This window comes from Gnatocerus cornutus, chromosome 5 (genome assembly GCF_029298725.1).
Source record: "Gnatocerus cornutus isolate USDA-ARS CGAHR chromosome 5, icGnaCorn1.1, whole genome shotgun sequence".
NCBI classification, from domain to species: Eukaryota; Metazoa; Arthropoda; class Insecta; order Coleoptera; family Tenebrionidae; genus Gnatocerus; species Gnatocerus cornutus.
Window position 1 is genome coordinate 19,706,747 of NC_142237.1, and position 27,238 is coordinate 19,733,984.

Here is a 27,238-nt window from a genome sequence, read left to right on the forward strand (position 1 = left end):
TTTTAAAAGTTTAAATTTTATTTATAATGAATTAATTAATATAAATTATAATATACAAACAAAAATGTAAGTTGGGGAAGCTTAAAAATGAAATGATACTGAAAGAAAACCTAAAATAATCATCAAAGTGCTTGTCTCCTCTCTGGCCTATAAATGAAGAGGGAGAGGGATGATTCAACAGAACACAGGAGGAATATCCTCACTATTCAATAAAATAAAAATAACTTGACGTAACACCTAAATTTTACAAGTTGACAAATTGGTTCATTTGAAAGTCATAACGAAACCTAACGCGGTGAATTGTACGATCAAGTCGATCGATGTAAAAACAATAAATATAGTATCTATACAAAAAGCTATATGTATATGTAATAAATACACATAAAATACCAGTGACATGGTAGTGACGCTACTGTTAAAAGTGTTACATTATCAATAGTAATATATACATAATTAGTAGCTTAATCTAATCGTGAAATAAATAGTAGCGTAGGTTTTTGATTTAGTTAAATTTAGTTATGACTTTTAAAAAAGTATGAAACAAAATATTATCACAAAAATAATGGTTATATTATTATTCACCATAATAAAAGCACAAAACTTTTGCTAGTGGTATTTACATTGAATTTATGTTAGAGACAAACTGTACTATCTATTCCAAAGCACTCGAATCATATGAACATCATTACTGTACCATACTTAAAATTATCGAAACAAGCGGACCAATCAACGCCGACACGGAAAAAGAACGAGGTCAGTAACAGTATTTAGATTTTTCGAGCAGCTCATGTATGATCGTAAAGGGGACTGCCTTGCAAAAAAGGAACGTAAGCAGAAAATGCATTCCGGTCAATATAAAAATTCGAAAATGCGTCAGGTCAGGTTTATATACATACATATCACATGTCCCACTTTTAAATAAATAGACAAATATACATGTGGCTCTTGAAGCATGGCATGGTACAAAGTTCACAAAGCTATGCAAAATCTTACGGCTTACACAATGAAATACAAGGCAATTGAGAAACGAGTGAAATTTGTACCGTGCGTAAAGTGAAGTGTAGCCTTAACCATTACCTAATACGTGTTAGGAGTGTGTTCGCAACTTTGTGTTATATCGGGTAAATCAGGCTTGTTTTCCTCGTTTTGCGTACTCTCGACGACCTCTTCCTGAGATTCCTGTTCTTCGCTCACGTCCTCCTCCTCGCGCTCCAAATCCGGCATGAGTTCCAACGCCCGTTCTAACGTTTTCCTCGCGCTGTTGGACCTCTCCAAGAAGTAACCGTTGCTACTCTCGTTACTTTGGGCCGGTGGCGACCACGTGGTGTACGCGTATTGAGTACTGGCCGGGTACTTTCGGTCCAGTTCGTCTTGCAACCACGCCACCGACGCCGTCCATGTTCTTCGCAAGTCCGCTTGAGTGTTCAACATAACTCTTGCGGCTTGACACTTGCTGAAGAGAGCCACCATACATTTGATGCATTGATACGCTCGTTTTTGATAATGATTCTTGGCACGTACTATCGTCTCTAGAAGACCTTCCCGCTCTTCGGGGACGCCTTTGATGGCGTTGTGGATGCGATGCGTCTGCCACGAATCCTCGATCAACAGCACCGCTAAGAGGATTTCTATGTGGTGGCGGAGTTCTTGGCAGTAAGCGAATGCGATCTGCCACAGGAGCTCGGACAACACAGTTCGGGAAAAGTGGGGATTCTCCCAGGAACAAAACTGAAGGAGTTTTATGGCGTCGTCGGTCAGATTGGTGTCTTCAATGACTTTTTTGATATATCTAAAGAAAGAAAAAACGATAAATGCGTTTCGAGGACTAAAACACGACTTACGTTGAACGATTATAAAGTATATCAGCAGCCTGGGGCGAAATTGGTATAATGTAATCCGGACACGACGGATCCACGTAGGGATTGGGCAACACAGGCCCGCCGGTACTGGACTGACACTTGGAACTAACATCACAGCAACGTATCAAACATGAAACTAATTGATTTAATTTTCCTAATTCCGTATATTGGTACTTTATCGCAGGTCCTGGGCCCTCGTCCAACGCCACCAACATGAACGTCGCGGGAACGCCCATCTTCAACAATTGAGCCTTTTCTTGCAAACCTACAACACCACGAATAACCGCCAAACTCCACCCAACTCCCCCCACTTTACCTTGATTAGCGTACATGTGGAAAACCGTGCAATAATGCGGCAGATGACGCCCGTGTTCGCTGACTTCTCGTTGCAGCAGCCCCAGAAGAGCCCACAACACGTGATCACTCAACGAAGCGTTAGGATCAGGATTGTTGAGACCTGGAGGACAAGGACAGGGACCATCGTTTATGGAAAAGTGGGCCAAAAGCACGATGATCTTGATGAAAGCAGATCTAACTTCGTTACTGGGGCAGCTCAACAAATAGTCGCAGAAGCGGTGCATGTGGCTGAAGAGCATGTTGTGGGCGAACCAGGAGCGAATCGCCGGTGAGTACCGGAGATGCATGCAAAGCACATCACACCATTCCATCGCGAGTCCTCGCAAGTTCTTCTTCGTATGCCACCCGGTGTGAAACAGAAAATTGCTAACTAGCTGCACGCTAAGGAGGGTCTGCTGCTCGATCATATCATTGGCCTGACCTGGACGCGGATTCGGCTGGGCGCAACTACTCGCCAACTTCCGGATGAACGAAAAATACTCGATGGAAAATTGACTCCTGTGATGAAGAAACTTGATGTTCTGCTTGCGTATGCTGTTTTCGATCGCCAGCGGCATCTTTAAGTGTGTTTCCTTACGATCTGCTGCAAACAAAGCACCTAGAACCCCCCTCTGGGCAAACACCGAACTTACAAATCTTCAATTCGCTCATGGCTTTGGATAAATCGCTTTCCTCCACGTCGTGTCTGGTGTAGAACAACATGTAGGCGTTCCACCACCTCTTCTGTCTTCTATAAGTCGTTCTTTTCAACATCGGATCGAACACTTCCCCCATGTAATCACCACCGAAACATTGCACTTTCATTTCGTCGTCTTCGCTCATACGACACTCGGAGACGTCGCCGTCGTCGAATTTGTACCACCTTACTTCACCGGAAGGGTCGCGGTGGCGGATGTAGGAGTAATAGTGACCACCTAAACCAGTAATGAGTGACGGAAAGTTATAAAATTAAATAACTCACCTGAAGCTTGACCTGAGTGCACGACTATCCCGGACAAGCGATATTTAGTACAAGTATCACTGGCGTTAGGATCTAAATCACAGTCTATTATTTCCCCTTCGATCTTAGCCAACCCTGACACTGTATATGGCTCCATATCTAAGTCCCTAGGGAACTCGAAATAGTCGTTAAACTTGATGGCACAAACACGCTCGAAATCGTATTCAAATCTTTTCAACTGGATCCCCAGAATCGGTGGGAGTTTTTTAACACACAGGCGTTTGACGGTGACTACCTTCTTCGCGCACTTCTCGCAGTAGTAAGCGTCGGCGCCCTCCAATAATTCACCTGAAAGCAAACACTGTAAGGATGGATCACCCCCGAGGAGAGAATACAACCTTTGACGTACTGCTCCATCGAATCTTGCAGACTACTGTGGTTCCGAATATCCACGCTGATAACACTGAAGGGCTCTTCTTTGGAGTACCGATGCGGACACCCTTTACATATCTTTTGATCGGAATACGAGCCCCCCAGGATCTTCGACATTATTTGTTCGTGACCTAGCGTTTTTAGAGCTTCGTCTAGACTCTCTATAAGCGACATGAAAAATTCCACAGCGTCCTGTTGTTCCCGCAGGTTGACTGGCTCACCTAAAACTCACATTTAGTTGAATTTTCAACAAACAGTACCGACAACCTTGAAGCTTAAAATGTCTCCAAAGTCCCCTAGGCACATAGTATTGAAGGCGTGAACAGGCCAAGTGACCGAAGATTGCTTGCACCTGCTTCAGAATACCAACGTTGTAATCTTTTCGGTTGTCATCGTAACAATTGCGGTCGTCGGTGCAATCAGCGTCCAATTCCAAGCGTTCTTCACCGGTGAAATCTTCATTGGGATCAGTTGCGGCTCCTTCAGCTGCCAAGAGACCTTCACGGATGCTCTCCACCATGTACAGTTGCTGCAATACTGAATTCATGTAACATGTGGCGCCGGCGTTCTTCAGGCCCACGAAGCCTTGCAGAGGACGGGGGCCCACGGCGGGAAGATAGTCCCACTCTATTATCGCCGAGTCCGAGTCTGGAAACATCACCAGAGATAAAATTAAAAAATCGGCGACCAACGCCGCTACTGACCCATATAAAACATTTCGGTTAGCATGTTGACCAGTTGCTTAAAGTTCTGAACACAATTCAAGCAAAGAGAAATGAGGAGATTGAAAGCGGCCGCTTGGGTCTGCGGAGTATCGCAGATGGGGATGGCCGGGTCTTCGCCCAACTGTCCGGTTTTGTTCAACTGCAACATTAGCTTGCTTGCGGGGAAAAGAAAATCTTCCAACAATTCCTTAATGAAACTTCCAGTGTCGGCACTTCCCAGATCGCACTTTTGTTCTGTCGTAAGAAAATGCAGTAATTCCTTCGTTAAAGTTAAATGTCCTTCAATCAAAACGTCGTTTTTGTCTCTAGCCTTCCGCAACCAAGCAACTTCTTTGGTTAATAAAGCGTCAGCGTTCGGTAAAGGACACCCCGTCAAGTAAGCAACGTTCACTAACTGACTCAACAACTGGAAAAGTTCGTGCGACGTGTTTGCGTTCTCCAACACTAACGTGTCCAATAGAGAAAACAGTAAAGGTGTGATCAACTGGAGAGCCAAACGACTCGCTGCACCACACGTACAAATAATGATCAGCTGTTCTGCTGCTGCGATTCGAACGGCACAGCTGGGATTTAACAAAACTAAATCCGTTATAAAGTAAGGCCACCTTTTATCGTGATAAAGATGTTCTAGACTACTAGGGTTCAGGACTAGAGCAATGCTGAGCAGTTCAAGAGCTTCTTTACACAAAAGTATTTCGTTGGTGTGTAATTCTAGAGGTACGTTACGTTTCTTTGGATCGGCAAGGGAATGGAGGACCTCAGGCGAAGCATTCAGGGCGTTCAAATTATCACTGCTTGCTGCCCATACCAGCCTTAACAGAGCCAAAGTCGTGTTCAAATCCGGAAGTTCCCAGTTTAAAGCTTGGCTGAACAAAGCCTGAGCCTGACCGGTACTTCCGGTCTCCGCCACCATCAACTGAGACAAACCCTGAGACAGTTTCATCGACACCTGCCGCAAAACCTAAAAACAAAACCCGTTCAGAACTCTTCTCAACTCCATGAAAACACTTACGTGATCTGCGTGTCCTGGAACTGTTCGTAAAGCGACTCTGAGGTGCATTCCGGGCGTGGTAACGTTCTCACTATTCGGTTCTGTTTCTGGCGGCGTGTGATCCTCGCTCAATCTAACAAGTACGTGCGCAACAGAAGTCAAAACAAGTTTACAAATCTTTAAAACTACTAAATACGCGGATCTACGAGTGACATTGTCGGCACTTGACATGAAGTTGTTCTTCGTCAACATTTCCAAAAACACGTGTGCCTCTCCTGAAGTCATAAAGCTGTATTGAAATTCATAAGTTTTTTCAGACAACGGCTCGATCGCTGGCATCAACATCGCGTACAACACCTCCAAGTTATACAACACCTATTGACAAAAATTATAGCACAAGAAAGACAACACAAATTGCAACTTACTTCAGCAGGCGTCGCGCTGAAGAACATGTTATCCATAGTGATGTTCTGGTCACCGGGTGATGTAAACAGACTTCTTAATTTCTCCGTTGTCTCGGTATCACAGGGCATCAATTGAAGAAGTCCATAACCGCTCTCTCTGAGCGGCGGATACTCTAAAATGCTCCCTAAAGCGGACAATTGACAGAAAAACTGAGCATAGAGGTGTCGTATCGACATTAGGACGCCGGGCAACAAATTCTCAGCTTCGATATTAGGGCCATCGTACGGATGCTGTGGAGACGATGTCGAACTATCTGAGCTGCTGTCCTGAGACGACGCCATGTTAGAATTGACTTGCATGACTTTCGCCGAGATGAGCTAGGGAAAACTGTTAGAAAAAGCGTGGAAGAGACACAACTAACCATTTTGTCACGGATCGGCATCTGGGAGAGTAACTTCCGGTCGTCGGCGGGGTCCAGGGGCTCCCCGTTTATGAACAACTCGAGTTTACAGTGCACTCCTGGCTTGATCCGTCTCAGGATGTGTCTCCTCAGCGACGCGAGAGTGTCGTTAGAATGGGTAAACATCTCCATGTCCTCGACTTGGCGACTGGGACTTGAGAATCTCACGATGAACGCAAGGTGCTTTCCTCGACACGCTCTGTACAACGGCAGGATTTTCCGCTCCCCCAAAAACGCCAGATCGCACTCACTTATATACTCGTGTAAAACACGCATCACTCTACACATTTTCACAGCCTCTGCTCGAATCCGATTCTGCATTTGATTCTTATTAAAATCTTTATCATTCTCCGACCTCTGCAACCCAATCACCGTGTCGTAATGAGCCCTCAACCTGTCATAACACTCTGTTATGAAATTCTCGTGGAATTCCATCTGGGACTGTTGTAACCTCGGGCCTAAATTCGTGCTGACTTCTCTTAAAAGTTCGATGGCTCTCTCGGCGATGTCGTCGGGACACAAAGTCACCACTTTCCACAGGTAATCAAGACCTATAAGATCCGGGTCTTCGGTAAGTAGAGATCGCCGTTTGACTTTAAGTTTTTCGGCCTTTGTATTGACGGCTTTGAAGAAACGTTCAAAGCATTTGATACCGCTTTCAGTGAGTAAAAGTGGGTCTAGAGTGAGGATGTTGTTTTCAAAAAAGTCTTTGTTAATTCCGGGGTCTAAATCGGGTTCTTCGCCCATCAACTTGGAGAACCATTTAAAACAAGCTTCGCGGTCGGATTGGAAAACTGCGTTTTCGGCGAGACATTGCCAGATTTGTTTCGCTTGTTCTTTGCACAGCCATAATTGTCCATCTTTTAGAAGAAATCTGGAAGAAAAACGATTAATAATAATCAAGAGACTTGTCGACAGTACCTGAGGAAATTCAGTCTTTCTTGAACTTGTAGGGCGTGGCAGTAGCGTCCGTCGGGAATATACGTGTCACTAGTTAATTCCGGTGCTTCCTTATAAAGGTTACGTAGATGATCCATGTAACTGGTCAAACTATTAGTTACTAAAATCACTAGCGAATGTTGGCTCTGCAATCTTTCGATGACTTCCTGTCGGTAATACATATGATGCGTCCTCTGCCCGTGCCCCCCGTTTGTATTCTGCTCATACAACAAACAAATCTCCCGAATTTGCTTCAGAGCCGGTAAAACCCATCTATCCCCATTCTTCAGCTCCTCCACACACTTATCCAACCAAACAGTTTTCTGGGCGTCTCTCTCCTGAGAACAACTATAATCTAAAATCTTCACGTGAGCAGACAGCGCTTGATCCATGATCTCCGTGGGGACGTCTTCAGCATGCGCCAAATTCCAAAACAATGTTAAAACTTTGTGCGCCATCACACCGTCCTTATCGTCTTCGGCGAGCCGGCGAATCAGTTCCAAAAGTCGCTCTCTTTGCCGCTTCGACGCCGAGGTCCAACTGGTTTGAAAACACTCAAAGAGGTGGTCAAGTTGATCCGCGCTAAAGTCCCAAGCCAGTTTAGCCAAGAGGTCGTGGACGTTCTTCACTATTGCTTCGTGTTTACCGGCCTGAGCCGCCCAGACCGCGTCGAGGTCCTTCAGGCTTAAAGCACGTTCTTTGATCACGAAACGCAAGATTTTCTCTAGTTTTTCCACGTATTGAGGCTGGTGGAGGGAGTCGCGGAGGACTATCTCCAGGACCCGGTTTTCGTTTATCCATTTCTGGAAAAGGAAAAAGTGGATTGGTACCACTGCACTGTCAAAATCGATAGTGATGCCAACATGATTAAATGTTACAAGGCCTACTAGGTGCGATATTTCCACGCCCACGGTGCCAGTTTTTGTCGCTTTATCGACTATTACAGCAACGTTTTTTTCTGGTTATTGAGAATTTACACATTTTTTAAATGAAATTCACAGGTTGGGGTTTTTTCAGAACAGGGACTTTGTTTTTGTTGCAACTTCAGACACACACAAGCTAGAGTGACCTTGAGTAATGAATTACGAAAATGTGTGAAATTCGGCCTAAATTCCCCAAACTTTTGATTTTGCAATTAAATCAAAGGTAGAAATGACAAATTTCTATTCGGATCCGACTAAAAATAGCGCCTAAATTTAGCACACCACCATGAAATTTTGAGTCAACAAAAATAGGAATGTTATATTTTAAATTCTAATAAAAAAAAGGTAAAAATCTTACCGCCATCCTCTCGGGGGTCAAATACTCTTCTTCTTCAATACCATGATGCCTATTGGGATAATAACTAACACTAGAAATAACTTTGTTGATCTCGTTTAAAGCGTTCATTTTTCCATTAAAACTGGAAATTTGCAACTGCCTCAGAATCATAGTCAGACGGAACCCTTCAAGAGTCCTTATCAACTCGTCCTGATTTGGAACTCGCGAGGCCAAATTCTTCGACGATTTAATAATGGCTGAAACTATATCACTTTTGCTTTCGTTTTTCGCCTCTCTCTTCAATTCATCATCCGTTAGTTTCTCTAATATACCAGGAACCATTTCCTGCAAGTTCGCATTTAGTAACTTTAAAGATTGCAGTGACACTTACTAAAATCGGTAGAATAAACTTGTTGATTGTATGCGGCGTTAAAAACTCGTAACAAAGTCCAAATGGCCTCAACAGCGCGAATACTACAGAAACACTTAAATTTTTACCGCTTTGGAACCTATCTAATAGTAACTGGAACCCTCCCAATTCCCCAAAACGATTGATGAGATCGACCAACCACCCTCGCGGGTTTCTCGAATCATTTGAAGGCCTAGCAAACAGCTCCTCTTCTGTTAAATTAGAACCTGTGCCCGCAGTCTCGCTCGGTCTCGACGAGTTAAAAGTGTGGAATTTGTTGTTGGGATTCAAGACCATAGCCAGGAGATCCAACAACGGGAACCAATCGTGAGGCAACTTTGCCACACATAACTCAATGAGTTTGAGACAGTTGTTGTTGATGCAAGCGTGGATGTTCGTTTTCCAACTGGAGACGGCGTCATCTGTGAGGATCTTCGTGAAAGACGTGGTGAGTCCTTCACGAAAAAACCTCTGGCAAGCCTCGGACCGCGTGTCCAAATTCTTCCTTGCTAGGTCGATGGAGACTTTTAAGAGACATTCTAGTTCTTGGTCGGGCAATACCGGGACCACCCAGCGTATGTTTGATATTTTCTCATCTAAAGATGCTAGTTTGTCGTGGGGAAAATCGGGCTCTGCGTTGTCGTCTGGTAACTCTTCATTGCCTGCTTCTGAAGTCCCAGGAGCAGGTCCCTGTGGAGAGCGTTAAAAGAGACTCACGGGACGACGCGACTTACTTGTACATCCAAGTTTTCTCCAGTGACTCCTTGACCTCTTGTTGCAATAGTCATTATTTGCTAATTCTATAAGAACATTGTCGGAAAAACTAAAACAAAGTGACGATATTGTACATGACCAATACTATAACTTATTGAATGTCTGTAAGTTTATGGCGTGATTATTAGAGGCCGAGCATGGTAACAAACGTCAATTTTCCAAAGAAAAATAAATGGGAGTGACAGTGAGTGACAAACTAATAATTTGGACATTTAAATCAACAATCAAAAAACAGTGACACTCACCTTTCTGTGTGTGACCAGAAGATCACGCAAAACTTAACAGATCGCTACAAAGGATAACGAGAAACCTTTAAGCCAGAAAATATTATTTATAACTTAAATTTTTGACAACTACGGGGAAAATCCACCGGCATACACAAAATGGCGCCCCAAAATTAACGATTAAGATTAATCTAAAAATATTCTCACTTTCGAAATAAACGGGTAAAATAACACTAAAGTTGTGCACACCAAACTATTATGCACTAATAAAACGCGATAACGCACACGAGAGAAAATCTTGATTGTTGACGTACAGAACTATTTTTTGCAGGCACGTCGTGATTTTGCAAATACGGTTGCCAACAATCTGTCGAGAAAATCCCCAAAAGATTGAACTATCCGCGCGGTGTTGCCACATTAACACAAGTAAGAACGCCACAAAAATTACCAAACAACGAAAATAATTCAACATCAAAATCACATCAATCTTTGTCCTCAAATTAAACAAGTCGAGGGACTTCCGTAAAACATTTTTTAATTCGGTTAATTACCTCAATCACAATTCCGGTGTGCCTCAAAAGTGACAGTTCACTGCCTCACCGACTTTGCATAAATGTGACAACCATGCAATAACAATCAAAATAACCTCACTTTTTTGTTGTCGAGATATTTGAAATTGGTTCTCATGTTGCCCCATTATGGAGGCCCAGTTCATTACGATGGTGCAGGAAGCCTTAACACCCGAATGTTGTCTTATCTGTGGGAAGAACCACGACATCCGATACTGTGATTACGTAAAAATTGAAAAACATGTAATTTTTTTGTAGGGCTCCTCTGCATTTGTTAAATTCGCTGCTTGCAGGTACCTGATACTCCAATTCCGTCGCGAGCGAGACTCACCCTGCCAAGTTTTCTGGAGGTGCAAATGTTGAGCGACGGTGCTTATTTTATCATAACTAAGAATCCCATAAGTAAAGGGACAAAGTTTGGGCCTTTTCAGGCGGAAAAATCTGAGAATTTGGAGCCCAAAGTTTCGTTCCCTTTGAAGTTATTTGAGTCTAATGGCAATAAGAGCTGCGAGTATTATTTGGACACCAATAATGAAGAAAGATGTAGCTGGCTGATGTTCGTGGGGGCTGCCGAATTTGCCGAGGAACAGAATCTGATTTGTTACCAGGAAAAAGAGCACATTTACTACGTTGCTATTAAAAACATCCCTGAAGGCGGCGTTCTCAAAGTGTGGTATTCCCCTCATTATGCCCTAAAGATGAACAAGACACTCTTGCCCCCTAAACCCATTGAAGTTCCTTTAATTGGTTTGCATTACCTCCCTTGTTTACAACCCCTAAAACTCTTTTTTAAGATGTCAACAGTCTCATTAAAAAACAACAAAAGATCATGGAACGTAAAGTTTGGACATGCAAATTCTGCAGCCACATGGAACACAACATCGTCTCTTTCGCGAGACACATTCTCAAACACTACACTGCTCAACACAAGAACATGTGCGAGATTTGCAAGAAGACATTTGGATCAAAAAGAGTAAAAATTTGATCTAGTTTCAACAAAACCCAACATTTCTTGTTTAAGAACTTGAAAAACCACATGAAAATCGTTCATCAGGTGTTTCTTTCAACGTCGCCCCCAAAACTTGCGAAGGCAACAGTCACCGTTCAACCGCGCTGTAAAGATGTGGCTCTCGGAGGGCCTCTGCTCAACGATATGTTCACTGATAGTTCAGATCTCAATCAGCTTGATCTCAATTTAGACAATCAGAATTTGTTACTTGATAACGACAATTTAACTGTTGAGAACCTCCTCAACGATAACGTCAAGGATTTGGATCATTTCAACTTTGAAATCGACGACAGTCAGAAGCAGTTCGTTTGTGATATTTGTCTTAAACAGTTCACCAAAGCAAAGTTGTTGATCATACATTTAAGGCACCACACTGGGGATTTCGTCTGCTACAAATGTTTAAAGGTTCGTTGCTTTATCACGTCGGGATGTTTCTTAGGCCTTCTTTTAGGTTTTTTGTCGCAAAGAGAACCTGAAATCCCACGTCTGTAATATAAGCAATCAGTTTCGTTGTTCGATGTGCGACAAGGTGTTCACCCAAAAAAAATACCTCTCGCGGCATCTCCAGGCGATTCACAACAAGAAATTCCACTGCGTGTCTTGTAATAAGAGCTACCACTCTAACAAAGAACTCTCGGAACACAACTGTAGCAAAGTCCCCGACATGGAGAAAGAGAAATTCGTTTGTCCCATCTGTAGCAAGCACTTCTACAGAGATATCTACTTGAAGAGACACCTCCGCACCCATGGCCCTAGGAGTAAGTCGTCGAAGCGATCAACCACTTGCGAGGTCTGTGGACTGCACCTAACATCCAAAACGTCTTATTTCTCCCACAGGAAAATCCACGAAGAACCGACTTTTTCATGCGAGATTTGCGACAAGAAGTTCAAACGTGCGGATATTCTAAAAGAACATATAGCGTGTCATCAGGAGCCTCACCAGGTGCGTATATACGCGTCTCGGTTTGTCGTAACAAACTTTTGTAGTTTGAGTGCCACATCTGTCGGAAGACGCTAAAAAGTAAGAAGATCCTAAACACCCATTTGAAGCAACACAATTCTTTGTATTCCATCAAGTGCCCTATTTGTGAAGTTGTGTTTAAACGACGCAACAGTCTTAATACGCACATGAGAAACTACCATGAGAGGAAAAAAAGCACGACGTTCGAGTTCTACACTTGTCCCGTTTGTAACAAATCGATAAAACTCAAGAGTTCGCTTCATCGACATCTGAAGAGAGTCCACTCTGACTTGAACAAAATCGATCTGAGTAGTATCACTCCGAAAATTACTAGAAATAAGAAAAAAGAGAGTCTTCAGACTGAGGTAGACGACCAAATTAGTAGCTTGTTGACCAGTGCGGAAAACAACGCGGCTATAGAGAAACACGCCGTTGATAGCCTGGTGGAGGAGCTGGATATCGAGAGGAAGAAGAGTGAAAAAGAAGTGTGTCTGTCCATTCCAGAACTCACTGAGAACTACCAGGAGATTACGCTAGGTAAGAGTGGGAATATTTGGAGGAGATTTTTGGAGTTGGTTTTAGATAAAAACGCGTATATTTTGGACAACGGGACGATCGTGCAGCCGCAGGAGGATTCAGATAATGTGATTATATACGTTCTGGATCAAACGTATTAAATTGTGATATTTTCAAGTTCAATAAATAGGTGAAATGAGCGAGTGAAGCGAAGTCCATTTTGTATTGTTGAGTTAAATTCACACTGACAGCACACTCAAAAATCGTAGGATAAAAAGGAACACTTAGCTACAAACCTGCTGGGATTTATAAAAATGAAAAACACTAAACAACTCTATTTGGCGCTAGGATTCCCCACGGTGACCACATTGGGCTGTTCTTGGTACCCTTCTTTATACTTGGTCAAATTCTCAAGATTCCTATAGTTGGAGAGTTGCTGATACACTTGTTTCATTCTTTGTATGTTAACACGAGTAGCAGCTGCGTGGTTCACCATCGGTAGCGAGTAGTCTTTACCAACAATGCATTTAGCAGCTCTTTGAATATGTTCAGGGGCGGTCCAGGGCTCGTGGATGTAATGAGTGGGCATGTTCTTCAAAACCGGTACATATTTCCTAAAGACAACGTTAATTTGAGCCCAATCTCACTTTACCAAGTACCTGATGTAGTCGCCATTAGGATCCGCTTTTCGCCCGAACTTAATGGGGCAGTAGCAATGAAAGAACTGCTGGAAGAAACTCGAGCAAGAGAGCCACATCCACATCCCTGCGTTGACTGACCAATCCGCGTCAAGGAGGAGTTCTTCAAACACCTTCATTCCATCCTCCCAAGACAGCCAGAGGTCGCCTCGAGTTAAGAAGCAAGCAACCGCGTGTCGCGCCAAGTGGTGGATCCAACCCTCTTCGCGGAGTTGCGTCATTATGGCGTCGATCCAAGGGAATCCAGTCTGGCCCTGTCAAAAGAACTTTAACACAGTTTCGTGGCGTCGGAGTGTATTTACATTAGCCCATTTAGCGAGAGCCTCCGCGTTCTTGTCCCAGGGAATCTGCACACAAATGGGGTTTCCAATCATCTTGTCAAAATTGGGATTTTTGGTGGCGGCGCAATAAAAGAACTCCCGCCACAAGAGTTGTCCATGAAGCGACAACGGCGGGAATGCCTTCTTTATTTTCTTGTACAAATCAGTCAGTTGGTAGTAAAACAGTCGTGTTGACAAGCACCCGAAACGAAGATATGGCGAGAGCCCCGTTTGGGATGGCAAAAGCGACTGTGGCGTCATTTTGGGGCGCCCGAACGACGCCACCCACGCTTTCCGCTCCAAGTGTCTTTCTAGTCTCGCGAGCGCTTCGCTTTCACCGCCTTGCCACACCGGTGGTACTAACCCATCGGTCTCAAACCCCAACTCTTCCAACGTCGGGACGCCGTACTTTTCATCGTGGTCTTCGGAGAGAGGGGTGTACGCCCCGTTCAACGAACTAAAAGTCACCGGGGGCTCCGGTTGAGGCGGAGGGCCCATGCACGCGATCACCGCCAAAAACTGGTGGTACGTCAACGGCGCGCGCCCCCCATTCCTGTCTATAATTTCCTGCAGAGGGTACAAAGTGTGGGACACCCGCTGCACCACACTTATCCCCAATTCTTCACATAGCGCGGTCAAATTGTGATCGCGCACCGCCCCAAACGGCTCCGGGTCCTCCTCGAAAGTCAAAGATGTGGTGCCCCACTCCTTGAACAATTTGGGCAGAGCGTCCGCGGGTTGGCCTCTGATGACGAAAAGTCGCGAGTTTAGTTTTCTGAGACTGCGATCGAGGTCTTCGAGACACTGAAGAAGGAATCTGGAAGTGAAGGGTTAGAGAGAAGAGGTGGGGTTTTGCAGAGTACCTCCACTTGTTGATGCCGACATTTGACGAGCCCGCAAACCAAGGGTCAAGAACAAAGACGCACCGGAAGGTTCGGGCGCCTTTCAGGCCCTCTCGCAACGAGGGGCTGTCGTGTAAACGTAATCCCTTGCGGAACCAGTGCACCACGTGCTTGTCCTCACCCTTGGACACTCGGCCCCCTTCTCTTATAGCCCCACTCATCTACTTTTTACGCCATCGCGGCTAGAAAAAATCCTTTAATTTTGCTTCTTTCTCAACTCTGGTTTGATATTACCATATTCTTCTTAAATGTCACTAGATCACGAACTAGGTCACTATCGTTTCGTACCGTGAGAGTTCCAAAGTGAAGAGTACGAGTTTCTGGGAATGAAAGAGAAAAAGCAGTGCACCACTTCACAAATTCACGATTTTTTTAAAGCTGGGGTCCTTTGAACGTCGCTTCCACGGCTGGTGCAACGTGACCGACGATCTTGCAGTCGCGCAATTGGTTCATACCATCACGTGAACAAGCGGTCACGTTGCATTTGGTGTGCTTTTTCCGGAAGCCCTTCTTCTACCCTTCACCTCTGATGTAAGAGACGGGGAAAATTTATGCAGATTTATTTTAAGACTCAGTTTGTGAGCACGTTTATAAAAACTATCGATTTAAACCAGGAATTTAATGAGGTAATGAATTAAATTTCAGGTACCTTTTCATAGGATCGATAAATAATGATACTCCTACTTATTAATTAATTGATTGTAAACGACTGAATAGCGATTGCTATTCAGGGTGAAATTGGGGTTCAAAGATGAAATTAAAATCCAAATGGAACTTTATTTTGTCGGCAAATAAGACAACGTATAAAAACATGTTTTTTTTTCACAACAGCAAAACTTATCTTATAATAACCAATTATGTAACACTTAAAACATTCTTAATTACGAAACTATGATCAGTCAGTGCTCAAAACATTTAATCCAAAGGAAAAAACGAATCGGTCCTACGAAACAACACAAGTCATTTAGCTATTTACACTATCTACAAATTTTAAAAATATAAATAATATAAGGACTCATTAAAAATCTATAAAATCACATCAATAAATTCGCTACTATACAAAGGTCATGTTAAAAGTCTTCAAAGTCATAGGTTCAATATAAATATCACTTAAGTGTTTTATATCATCTAATAAAGTATCAATACCTGTCAACGTTTTCGCTTGAATTTCTCTAACCCCAACGTGTTGAAACACACTTTCGAGCTTCGAACAAGTGCAAGAGATGTTAGTACTGACGGCGCAATCGTACCCTTGACGGTGCAGCACCAAAAGAGCGCTTGAAGAAGGAAATTGCGAGTAAACCGGATCTGGTTGAGTCCGCAAAGTCATGAGATGAGTGTCACAAGGAAATTGTTTATCAACCAGAGCCAAACTCTTGGGGACTTTTTCTTGGTGTTCATGATCTATAATAAAGATCCCCGCCGGATAGTTTAACGCGTTGGACATCTGATTGGCGTACAATGACGGCAGAGGGTAACTCTCTTGTTTGATTGGTTCGACAGGATCCGTCGGGACGTTAAACGACCTGATCACATCTCCTTTATCAAAGGTGTCTTCAGTTTCAAACCGTTTCGGGCCTCTTTTGGCGCCTTTCAAGTGTACCACGTCTTCGATGAGCAACCAGAACTTGTTAATCGTCTTCCTGTTGTCCACCAGCCCTTCGCCCATCCCTCTGGAGTCGTCGTACAGCGTCCTTCTATCCAACATGACCTCGAGGAATCCCGGCTGCCAACTCGCGGCTCCTTGCGCATGGTCCGTCAACAAACTGACTCTTATGTTGTCGTCTTGGATGAACGCCATCGTGGTGATCGGGAAGTAGTTTCCTTCGATCCCGATCTTCTCAACTTTGATGCGTTTCTGAATCTGGAAGCCATTTTCGTCGGTGTAGAACTCAGGAGGCTCGCCGTTCTGGACGTCCGAGACGACTCTCATAAAGAGTTCCGTTTCTCGGTTCTTCGGGGGGTTTTCAAAGTCCACCGTGTTCTCTATGTAGATGCCGTCAGCGAGAGTTGAGTTCTCGACGTGGTAGATCGCGACACTGTGGACCAAAAAGAGGCCGTAGATGACGATGAGCTCGCTAGAAACGGGGCCCGACGTTATTATAATACTCATCTGGTCTTTGTACTGTTGAAGCACGTCTTTCTCTATGTCTCTCTCGTTGGGATCGGGCATGAATAAGTAAGCCCCCGAGTGGAACTGCGCGCTTCTGTACGCAGCGAATTGGATCCCGCATTGCATAATCTTAGGACTGTGCTTTCTCGTCACCGTCTTCATAAACCCTGTAGTCCCATGGAACAAAATCTTAAACTTATGATTTTCTAACTGTATATCACCCGTAGGAATATTTTTGATTTTAAATTTTGATTTAAGGAGTTCAATTGTACTATCAGTGCTCTTCCGATGACATTTATTACAGTAAATCGTCGCCAATTTCTCTTCACTCTCTTCAGTGTACACTAAAGAGAACGTGGTAACCGACAGCTCTTTGAGATTTGCGAGAAAAACGACTTCAAACTCATCGCCGGCAATCCGGAGTCTCGTGTTCCCCTCGGAAGTGTCCCAAACGGGATTAATTTGAAACACAACGTCGTTCCCTTCGCTATCAACGATTTTAACGTTGCTCGTGTTGCTCCTAACTTGAACTAATTGCTCTCGAGGTTGAGCTAAAGAGTTGTACAGCACGATCTTTCGTACTTGCTTCGGCCATAACGATATCGGCGTTTTTTTAGGGAGTTTTTCATACGAGTCGCGTTCCAAGTCGCTCAATACCATGCTTTCGCCGGGTTTTATGGCCATTGTTGGGAATAATAGGCTTTGGAGGGAGTTCTGTTGGATGCTGACGGTGTCGCGGATGCCTTCGAAGAGCTTTAGACCGTAGTCGCGCATCACGAACGACTTGCTGGTGCCTGAAATAAATACAATTAATAAAAGGCGACAATTTTTTTTTTTATTTTAATTTCATATTTTTGCTAAACCATGATAAATCGATCAATACACTATTTTTTCTGCGACCGTTTAATAATATTTCCATTATTTCAACTTTTTCGATTAATAATGTTACCTATATTTTAAGCATGTGAATAATGAATTCATAGTTCACGGCCTTCAGCCAATCATAGGTGGGGATTTTTATAATTCACTGGTGCACTGAACCAATAAAAAACCCTTGGGTGGTTGCTATGACAATTTGCATTATTTCAAATCGTCCGCGCTTATGCTAACCTATCACAGAAAAGAAGCAGCGTTACCATGGTGACAGTTGTTGATTCTAGTGATCTGATGCAGTTTACAATTTCACGTTCTAAATCTAATAATTGCAGTGAACTACAGAGGGTTTTATATTAAAAAATGGATAGTGATGATAGTGATTTAGAAAATTGTAGTCCTCGCGAGATAACTAAAGCAGCAAAAGCAACAACGGCCGCTTTACTGCCACCTAAATCGGTGAAACTCTATGAGACTACATACAAATCTTTCATGGACTGGCGTAAGGACAAAAAAGCAAATTCGTTCTCAGAGTCTGTAGTTTTGGCTTATTTTGGAGAATTGGCTGATAATTATAAATCTTCAACACATTGGACTCAATATTCCATGTTAAGAAGCCACTCTTGAAATTCATCATAATATAAAATTTGAAAATTACGGAAAACTAAGAAAAGGTAAAACATTCACTTCAAAAGAGATACATAATTTCGTCAAGAATGCAAATGACAAAATGTATTTGGCAACCAAGGTACAGTTTGTAAAACCTGCGTGACTAAAAATGTTACTAATGTTTTTGTTACTTAGGTGGCATTAATTATGGGTATCATGGGTGCCTGTCGGTGCAATGAGATGAAAGAAATGAATATTCAGGATATTCAGGATTAACCAATGTTAGTGACCCAAAAACACAAAAATCAAGATAGTTCGCAAATTTACAATACACAGGTGATTTTTATGAAATAATCAAGAAATACATTGCTCTACGCCCTCCTGATGTTGCATGCCGTTCTTTTTTTCTCAATTATCAAAATGGTCGTAGCACAAGTCAAAGAATTGGAATTAACAAGTTTCTTGTTGTACTTGGCCTAATAATTCATCGGTGAAAAACTCTTTGGATGCAAGAGAATCATCATGATCATGATCAACATCTCTTGGCTGCCTTGCGCTCCGGTAAACTCAAAACGTCACACCTGTCAAACTGACTGAAATTGGATTTGGCTACTTCGAGTTTTTTTCCCGAACATTTTGCAAATGCCAACCACCCTAAAATTCCCCAGATTTCGTTTAAAATAAGGCGAAATAGAAAAAATAGCGTATGATACTCGTCCATAATGCATTTTGCCGCACTTTACTTTAAAAACGTGCGTGCTGCAAAATGTTCATTATGAAACTCGTTTCATAATATACTATAGTTTGATTTACCTGTAATGGCATCGTGGTGCTGAAACAGCCCCAGATTTCTCCTGGCCCTCACTAGCTTCTCGAAATCGCGCTCCAGAATCTTCAAATAGGGTAACAGCTTCTTTTGTCTGGCGCTGTTGAGCGCTATCGTGTACAAAATCTCCGCTCCTCTCAGACTATTTTCCAATTCCCGATCGAGTATTTTCATGAACGGCCTCGTCGTGAAGTATCCCGACCAATAAGCAGGTCGTCCCTCCGAAAAGATGTCCGAATAAACGAAGAAGTCACCTTTCAGACTCGGATATTGATCGTACCGTTTCACAATCTCACGGAAGTAATCTCCTGGAGTTCCAAAAAGAACCTCAGCTTTGTAAGTGTCCTTATTTGCATTGATATAATCTATGAGTTTAATATAGTTGGTGTACTGTTGGTCCCATTCTTCCGCTACATTGTATCTGAAATCATCACCAAGAGGCATCAAAACCACGTTGTGCGGAAACAAAGATCCCGTTCGAGCGTATTGTTCCAGTAGTAATTCGCTCTTTTCTTTGATATTCTTGTCGGTGATGGTCTGGGCTTTGATGGAGTATTCAGTGTACTCTCCGATGACTTTCCTAAAGTCGAAATTCAAGCAGATGTAAGGGTGAGGGCCGCAACTGTGTTTGATGGAGTAGATGTCGAACGGCTGGTTGTGGGTTAAAAGAGACGCTGAAGACTCGGACGGGCTCCAGTTGGGGATCCAACGGAAATCGCCGTATTGTTTCAAGGCCAGCCATTGTTTCCAAGCGTAATGGATGCGTTGGATTACCGTACCTTTGATCCCAGAGGAAGCGAGAATGTAGGGTTGGGTGCTACCATGGCCGAAGGGGTCAACTGACCATCCGGAGACGGGTTTCACGCCCAGGTTGGACCACACCCATTGGTGACCTGCGAGATCATTGTAATAATTGGCCCAGTAAAGTTAGGAGATGGGAGGTCGAAGGTTTTATGCCACAAATGGAAAAGAAAAAACAGTACAGCCTACAAAAATTGTAAAATTTTATGTTCAACTTCAGAATAAAAAAAATCCTAAATTTGTCTTGTTTGATTTACAATTTCAGCTAATTAGCAACTCCAAATGAAATACTCCTATAAAAATTTCTTAAATCAGTCGATTCAGCTCCACAATTTTTAACTTTGGCACAATTAATAACCGCAAATTGACAAAAAAACGAATTTCCAAAATGATGGTAAAAGTGGTGGATGCGCGGCGATTCGGTTATTTTAAATCTCTTTTTCTATTTCGCGTTCATAATGACGATATTTTAATACGCATTTGAGCGTATTTCAATATCGTAATAGACCAATCCCGTGCCAATATTTCCAGGAACTTATATTTTTCTTAGGTTTGCAGTAGACAAACCGTCAACCTGCCGTCAACGTTGACAATTTAGATTTTGGTTTTGATAAACCATGGTAAATCGATCAATACACAATTATTTCTTGTTGTACTTGGCTTAATAATTCATCGGAGAAAAACTCTTTGGATGCAAGAGAACCATCATGACCATGATCAATATCTTGGCTCTCTTGACTCCTTTGCGCTCCGGTAAACTCAAAACGTCACACCTGTCAAACTGACTGAAATTGGATTTGGCTAGTTCGAGTTTTTTTCCCGAACATTTTGCAAATGCCAACTACCCTAAAATTCCCTAGATTTCGTTTAAAATAAGGCGAAATAGAAAAAATAGCGTATGATACTCGTCCATAATGCATTTTGCCGCTCTTACTACTTTAAAAACGAGCGTGCGGCAAAATGTTCATTATGAAACGCGTTTCATAATATACTATTTTTACCTTCTATAAGTTGGTCCACCATGGCATACACATGTGCATTCGCCTCGTCCGTCATAACCCATCCCCCAGTGGCAATCTCCAGCCTCCCCGAGTGGACCAAACTCTTCAAAGCCCTCTGCTTGCTCGGATGCGCTTCTTCCCACCACGCATTCAAAAACGCCACTTCCGACCAAATAAAAGTCAAATTTTTGTACTGCTGCAGCTTCGCCACCATGTTATTCATAATTTGCCTCGAGACATAATGGAAGTAATTTTCGAAAGTCTTGAGCCATCCAGGATCATTATGGGAATGCGGAACGATGATAACCTACATAACGAAACAGATCTGATAGTGATTGACAAGAATCTTTAGCCTTGTGGACAGCGGACGTGTACAAACATTTCGAAAGACACGTGCATTAGGACGTCAATAAACTCCAGAATCAATATTTACATTAATTTAGCCGGACCGTTCTGTCTTGATTTCCTTCGAAATTTCACACGTTGCGAGTATTTTTAGAGCTGTAGCAGGCGAGAAATGCCGTTTAATTAGTTTGGCGAAAAAAGGAGAAAACGGCTCCAGCGAATTTTACTGGACACTTTCTCTCAAATTGCATTTTAATTGGTTTGACTCCTGTCGCCGGAATTCATTGCAAACTAAAAAAAAACACCGAGATTTTAGATCGACACGAATTCCCCCAAAACAGGCGATGCAGAAAATTAAATTTGCATATAAGGAACGATGATTATTGAGTTCCAAGCAAAAATAATATGTACCGATTTTCGTCAGGTATTGATTTCATGCAGATTCGTGATACTACAGCATAATTCCGCTTTTCCCCAACGAAATGACTTCATTGTTTTTTTTACAGCAGCTGTAGTTTGTTTAATTTCACGAAATAAACGGAGACGAATTAATTAGAGAGCGCCAGTTGGAAGATGTTGTCAAACAACTTTCGGTGCCGAATTTATTGTGATTAATTTGGTTAAGTAGACTGGTTTTGTAACAGGTGTGCAAGAAAAAATTGAATTGTTTGCCAGCATGTAGCTTGATTCTGATCAATTCCACCGATACATTGCCGCAGTTCTGGATTATCGCACTTGTTTGATAACGTTGTACGTTGTGTAAAATTAGAACACCCAAATCAAATTAAGCTTATCAGATTAATATTCAACTGAATAACAATTGATAAGAATCATAAACTGAGTGAACTGTCGAATTCTTCAGAGAATTTTCCAATGATTGAGCCTTAATTCAATAGTTAGATGTCATATTTTTGCTTTTTTTCACCGCCATATGTCGCGATTAAAAATTATCGAATCCAGTTTAATCAGGTATCAAACGAAAGAACACATCAAAAGCTACAAAAATCCCAAATTTGAGGTTCGCCGGCGCAGTATTTAGAAAGACACAAACACATTACTTATAAAAATAAATTTTGTTTCATGCACTTTTGAAATCATCAAAATTCTTAGAGAAACCCGCTTATCTCGATGCAAAACGACGATTTCTCGCTGATTTTCGCCGTTTTCTAACTTGAATTCGCAAAGAAGAGCTCGAAATCTACAAAACCACCAATTTTTATTAAGATTCAACGGCTGAATTGCAAGAAAACAGCAGAAATCTGCACGAAATCATCAAAATTCTTAGAGAAATCCGCTTATTTCAATGCAAAACGACGATTTCTCGCAGATTTTTGCCGTTTTCTGGCTTGAATTTGCATAGAAGAGCTCGAAATCTACAAAACCACCAATTTTTATCAAGATTCAAGGGCTGAATTGCAAGAAAACAGCAGAAATCTGCACGAAATCATCAAAATTCTTAGAGAAATCCGCTTATTTCAATGCAAAACGACGATTTCTCGCAGATTTTTGCCGTTTTCTGGCTTGAATTCGCATAGAAGAGCTTGAAATCTACAAAACCACCAATTTTTATCAAGTTTCAATTGCTGAATTGCAAGAAAACAGTAGAAATCTGCACGAAATCATCAAAATTTTTAGAGAAATCCGCTTATTTCAATGCAAAACGACGATTTCTCGCAGATTTTTGCCGTTTTCTGGCTTGAATTTGCATAGAAGAGCTCGAAATCTACAAAACCACCAATTTTTATCAAGATTCAAGGGCTGAATTGCAAGAAAACAGCAGAAATCTGCACGAAATCATCAAAATTCTTAGAGAAATCCGCTTATTTCAATGCAAAACGACGATTTCTCGCAGATTTTTGCCGTTTTCTGGCTTGAATTTGCATAGAAGAGCTCGAAATCTACAAAACCACCAATTTTTATCAAGATTCAAGGGCTGAATTGCAAGAAAACAGCAGAAATCTGCACGAAATCATCAAAATTCTTAGAGAAATCCGCTTATTTCAATGCAAAACGACGATTTCTCGCAGATTTTTGCCGTTTTCTGGCTTGAATTTGCATAGAAGAGCTCGAAATCTACAAAACCACCAATTTTTATCAAGATTCAAGGGCTGAATTGCAAGAAAACAGCAGAAATCTGCACGAAATCATCAAAATTCTTAGAGAAATCCGCTTATTTCAATGCAAAACGACGATTTCTCGCTGATTTTTGCCGTTTTCTGGCTTGAATTCGCATAGAAGAGCTTGAAATCTACAAAACCACCAATTTTTATCAAGTTTCAATTGCTGAATTGCAAGAAAACAGCAGAAATCTGCACGAAAACATCAAAATTCTTAGAGAAATTCGCTTATTTCGATGCAAAACGACGATTTCTCGCTGATTTTCGCCGTTTTCTGGCTTGAATTTGCATAGAAGAGCTCGAAATCTACAAAACCACCAATTCTTATCAAGATTCAACGGCTGAATTGCAAGAAAACAGCAGAAATCTGCACGAAATCATCAAAATTCTTAGAGAAATCCGCTTAGAGAAATTCTTAGGGAAATTCATGCAAATTGTTTGTTCATAAAATGTGGAATTTCTGTTAAAACTGAAATCTGTGTCTATTTTATTTAATTTGATTTGTTCTGGCTAAAGAAGAAAACGTGGAAATTTCTAAGTATCGACAGAATTAACAAAAATACGGATTGTTTAAAAATGGTGGATGCGCCGAATCAGTTTTTCCGAAAAACTTAATAACATTTGTTAAAAACTTGATTTTTTTTACCAGTCTTTTCGTAGACTAGAAATGTCTTAACACAGAGAGAAAGAATTTTCCAAATTTCCACAAAATTTTTAAAATAGTATAAAAAATTTCCGTGATAACAATCCCGAATATCTCAAAAAATCTGAGCACCCTGCTGAATTCCTCAAATACTTTTGCTTCAGACGAGACAAATTTTGTAGACTTTGAGTTTAAATTCAACAATTTGCAGCCTCAATTGTGAAATATTTCAATTTTCATCAAAAACGTGGACTTTTTCTTTCAGACTGAATTTGTCGAAGCACGGAAACGAGAAATTAACAAAAATGCGAATTTTTAACATTGTTGTGAAAATGGTGGATGCGCCGCGTCCGGTTTGCCCAAAAACTTCCGTTGAAACCATCAATTTAATGAAACGCGAATATTTTCTCGTAGATTCGACCTGTTTTTACCAACAATTTCAATATCCTTTGGATATAAATTAAACGCAATACGATTCGAAGAAATTAATTTTTGCTCACCTTCAAGGGCGGCCTCTCGGCGTCCATCTTCTGGCGTTCGAATCGGTCCTCGAAGAACTTATCCCAGTACTCCTTGCTCTTCATCCACGCCGGCTGCAAAAAGAAAATTTCACTCGTGACCCCTATCGTGTGTTATCAAAGTCACAACAAGCTCATCACCCGAGAATCCCATAACGCATGCAAATTCCTCCCCATCTTTGCCCTCGCTCGTTCTACACGATGTCGCTAACCCGCGCTTCATGTAAGTTCATCCCCAAGCAACTTCTAATAAAAGTAAATTCAGGCAACGCGGCTTTCTTTATGTCACCTCATAAAGATACGTGAGCTGAGCTCGGGTATCGATGATGCCTGGTAGAAAGAGAGAAACGTCGTCTTTGTTATACTGTGAGGATGCAACGACAAAATGGTAAATGGTCCATTGTAGGTAGAGGAGATGGGAAAATGCACCTGTGGGTAGAGAGCCGAACAAAGAACTGAGATTTCACACGCGAAACTTGGAGGAAATGTTGCTTCTTATTTACATAATATTTGAGACAGTGATGAATAGTGATGTGGGCTTCGCGGGGGAGAAGTAGTTATTTGTGGCGATAGTGCAAAAATGGCCCAATTTTGCTTATTTCGCATCCACATGTGAGATTAAAAATTATCTCGCGCTTTGACCTTCAACAGCGTTATTCTGCCATTATCTCTTTTTTAAAATTCCAGATATAAAAACTCGGAGTTCCTCATTTAGGTTATAAACTTTGGGAAAAAGAACGAGTCTTTCTAATTACTCCGAAATTAATTACAAACTAAAATTAAATCATAAACTCGCCGTTTTCCTTGAAAATCAAAGCACGAGAGCGTTGCTTTTACCCTCATTTATACCTGGCGACATCGACTCCAATAATTGAAAACGCAATAATCGTTAACTGGAAGTGTAACAGTTCCTATTACTTCGTTTATTGCGGCGGTTTAATATTGATTTTGTCCATTCTATAAGAATTACAGTTATTGTTGCGGACGACGAACTTTTTCGGCGATTTCAGGTCAAATAGAAAATTCAAATGATCAACGTCATTGTTTGGGTCGGGACGGAAATAAAATTTCTATTAAAATGTACATGCAAATGAGGGGCGGGCTTCTATCTCTAGAGTTAAAAATTTCAATCTCATTTTGTGGGGGAAATCCTGAAGGGTTGTTCCCAAAATTTGTTTCATATTCTGGTAACAAAGTAATTTTACGTGTTTACCTTTTTTTACTTTGATTATTTTACACAGGCTCTTCTTACACGTCACTTTTCATGAGATTTGTGATACTCATTCGCGGCAAGAAAATCACCTTTTGAATGTCAAATGTGACATTTCGAATAGTTGGTTTTATTTTGCAGGTTGGCATCGCTGCATAAATGTCAATTGTGTTAATTTGTGTGCCGATTTGGAAACCAATGACCTTCGAAAATAATAAAGGTAGATTAATTAAGCAAAGGTACCACAAAAATTTGCTGAAACACATTTGAATTTAAATTAATCTGCAATCGTTTGATTTGAATGGGGTGCTACCAACCTGTTTTCCAGCTGATGAAATTCCCCTAAATGAGGGAATGACGTTTCAAATTCAAACTAAAAGTCAAAATAAATAAAGTCCGTTTTTTTTAACAAAACCACCAACACTGCACTCTCCCCCACCACTTTACAACCGGCAATGTCGTCGATGGTGACTTTTTGGTGATAAAATCAAATAAGTTAGTTGCCTAATTGTGAATTTGTATGCACAAAATGGCCTTTCAGGCTGTACCGAGTTTTTCCAATAATTAATCCTTTGATTTGTCATCCAATAGGTTATAAAACAAACGTTTTTAACCGAAACGCTGCGTAATTTTCAGAAATGTCAAAAATTTGACAATTATTTTCTCACCAAAAATCTCCCTAGGCAACGTTGCCGGTTGTAATGCAGGGGAAGATTGCGGTGTTAGTGGTTTTTAAAAAAAAACGGACTTTAACTATACCAGAGCTCATTACTATCGGTCCACGCATTAAAAAGTTATGTTGGCAGCAGTGTCTAGCAATTTTTATCGATAACAATTGGCAGTAAGAGCGTTTGACCTTGACGCAACTATGGCATGCGTAGAAGCTAATCGTCTTGCACAACATTGCCAAAACTTGTTAAATCTCTATTAAAAACTTCCTAATTGCAACAAATGTTTAATTAGTTACTGATTAATACACTCAACTTTGACAACGTGTTAACCTAAAAAATCGCTACATTCAATTTTCCCCTAATTTTCTCCCTAAAGATTTGAAAGCCAGATTTACACCCAAAGATTTTCGAAAATTTACACAGGAGAGTGGACTGATAGCAATGAGCTGAACTTTATGTATTAATAACTGTCGACCCACAAAAATTCGTGTTTGACACGGGCAGAAAATGTTTTGGAAATGCTCGGAAAATAAAATTTCAATTCTTTCCTTGCATTTCCAAAAGACCATTTTCTAGCCTAGTCAAACAAATAATTATTTTATGACTCATAAACAAATTACATTCTGTAAAAATTTGAGAAAAAAATATCAGTCTAGCAAGCCAGGCCCCAGTGTCGCCAACTAACAACCCTTTAAAAATGATCCCCTCCGCTTCTAAATAATAAAAACAACTAGAACTTGCCACATTGTTACCACCCTAAC

The 27,238-nt window shown here is 41.6% G+C and overlaps 4 protein-coding genes across 7 annotated transcripts in view; 1 reads left to right on the forward strand and 3 right to left on the reverse strand.

The window, feature by feature from the left end:
• Positions 1-34: 34 nt before the first annotated feature.
• On the reverse strand, positions 35-10,128 carry faf (ubiquitin carboxyl-terminal hydrolase-like faf). 2 transcript variants are annotated; one of them, XM_088035275.1, is made up of 16 exons: positions 9,797-10,128; positions 9,512-9,600; positions 8,760-9,467; positions 8,390-8,713; positions 7,091-7,911; positions 6,131-7,043; positions 5,730-6,086; positions 5,326-5,679; positions 4,293-5,274; positions 3,856-4,236; positions 3,555-3,809; positions 3,178-3,504; positions 2,849-3,130; positions 2,176-2,796; positions 1,842-2,124; positions 35-1,789 (listed from the first exon to the last, which is right to left on the reverse strand). In XM_088035275.1, exons 2-16 carry the CDS (start codon positions 9,563-9,565, stop codon positions 1,078-1,080), a joined length of 7,374 nt encoding a protein of 2,457 aa, XP_087891401.1. In that variant the 5' UTR covers positions 9,566-9,600; positions 9,797-10,128; the 3' UTR covers positions 35-1,077. The 2 variants fall into 2 exon arrangements, with proteins under 2 accessions (XP_087891401.1, XP_087891399.1); XM_088035273.1 differs by having other exon boundaries at positions 2,176-2,799.
• A 266-nt stretch (positions 10,129-10,394) lies between these two features.
• On the forward strand, positions 10,395-13,119 carry LOC148175535 (uncharacterized). 2 transcript variants are annotated; one of them, XM_088036547.1, is made up of 7 exons: positions 10,395-10,587; positions 10,638-11,091; positions 11,139-11,317; positions 11,366-11,758; positions 11,805-12,296; positions 12,341-12,851; positions 12,897-13,119. In XM_088036547.1, exons 1-7 carry the CDS (start codon positions 10,474-10,476, stop codon positions 12,989-12,991), a joined length of 2,238 nt encoding a protein of 745 aa, XP_087892673.1. In that variant the 5' UTR covers positions 10,395-10,473; the 3' UTR covers positions 12,992-13,119. The 2 variants fall into 2 exon arrangements, with proteins under 2 accessions (XP_087892673.1, XP_087892672.1); XM_088036546.1 differs by having other exon boundaries at positions 12,341-13,119.
• Positions 13,083-15,301, reverse strand: LOC148175536 (cryptochrome-1-like). The gene is made up of 5 exons (XM_088036548.1): positions 14,985-15,301; positions 14,712-14,932; positions 13,831-14,665; positions 13,490-13,782; positions 13,083-13,444 (listed from the first exon to the last, which is right to left on the reverse strand). The coding sequence occupies exons 2-5, from the start codon at positions 14,909-14,911 to the stop codon at positions 13,165-13,167; spliced, it is 1,608 nt and encodes a 535-aa protein (XP_087892674.1). The 5' UTR covers positions 14,912-14,932; positions 14,985-15,301; the 3' UTR covers positions 13,083-13,164.
• A 206-nt stretch (positions 15,302-15,507) lies between these two features.
• The window catches only part of alpha-Man-IIb (alpha-Mannosidase class II b), a 30,529-nt gene continuing 18,798 nt past the window's right edge, over positions 15,508-27,238 (reverse strand). Inside the window, exons 1-5 of one of the 2 annotated variants that reach the window (XM_088036199.1) lie at positions 25,810-25,894; positions 24,579-24,671; positions 20,974-21,280; positions 19,159-20,064; positions 15,508-17,657 (exon numbers count right to left, since the gene is read on the reverse strand). In XM_088036199.1, the coding sequence (XP_087892325.1) occupies positions 15,805-17,657; positions 19,159-20,064; positions 20,974-21,280; positions 24,579-24,662 (3,150 nt within the window). In that variant the 5' untranslated portion in view covers positions 24,663-24,671; positions 25,810-25,894 and the 3' untranslated portion in view covers positions 15,508-15,804. Of the gene's footprint in view, positions 17,658-19,158; positions 20,065-20,973; positions 21,281-24,578; positions 24,672-25,809; positions 25,895-27,238 lie in introns of those variants that run through there. The other variant, XM_088036198.1, reaches the window with a different exon arrangement.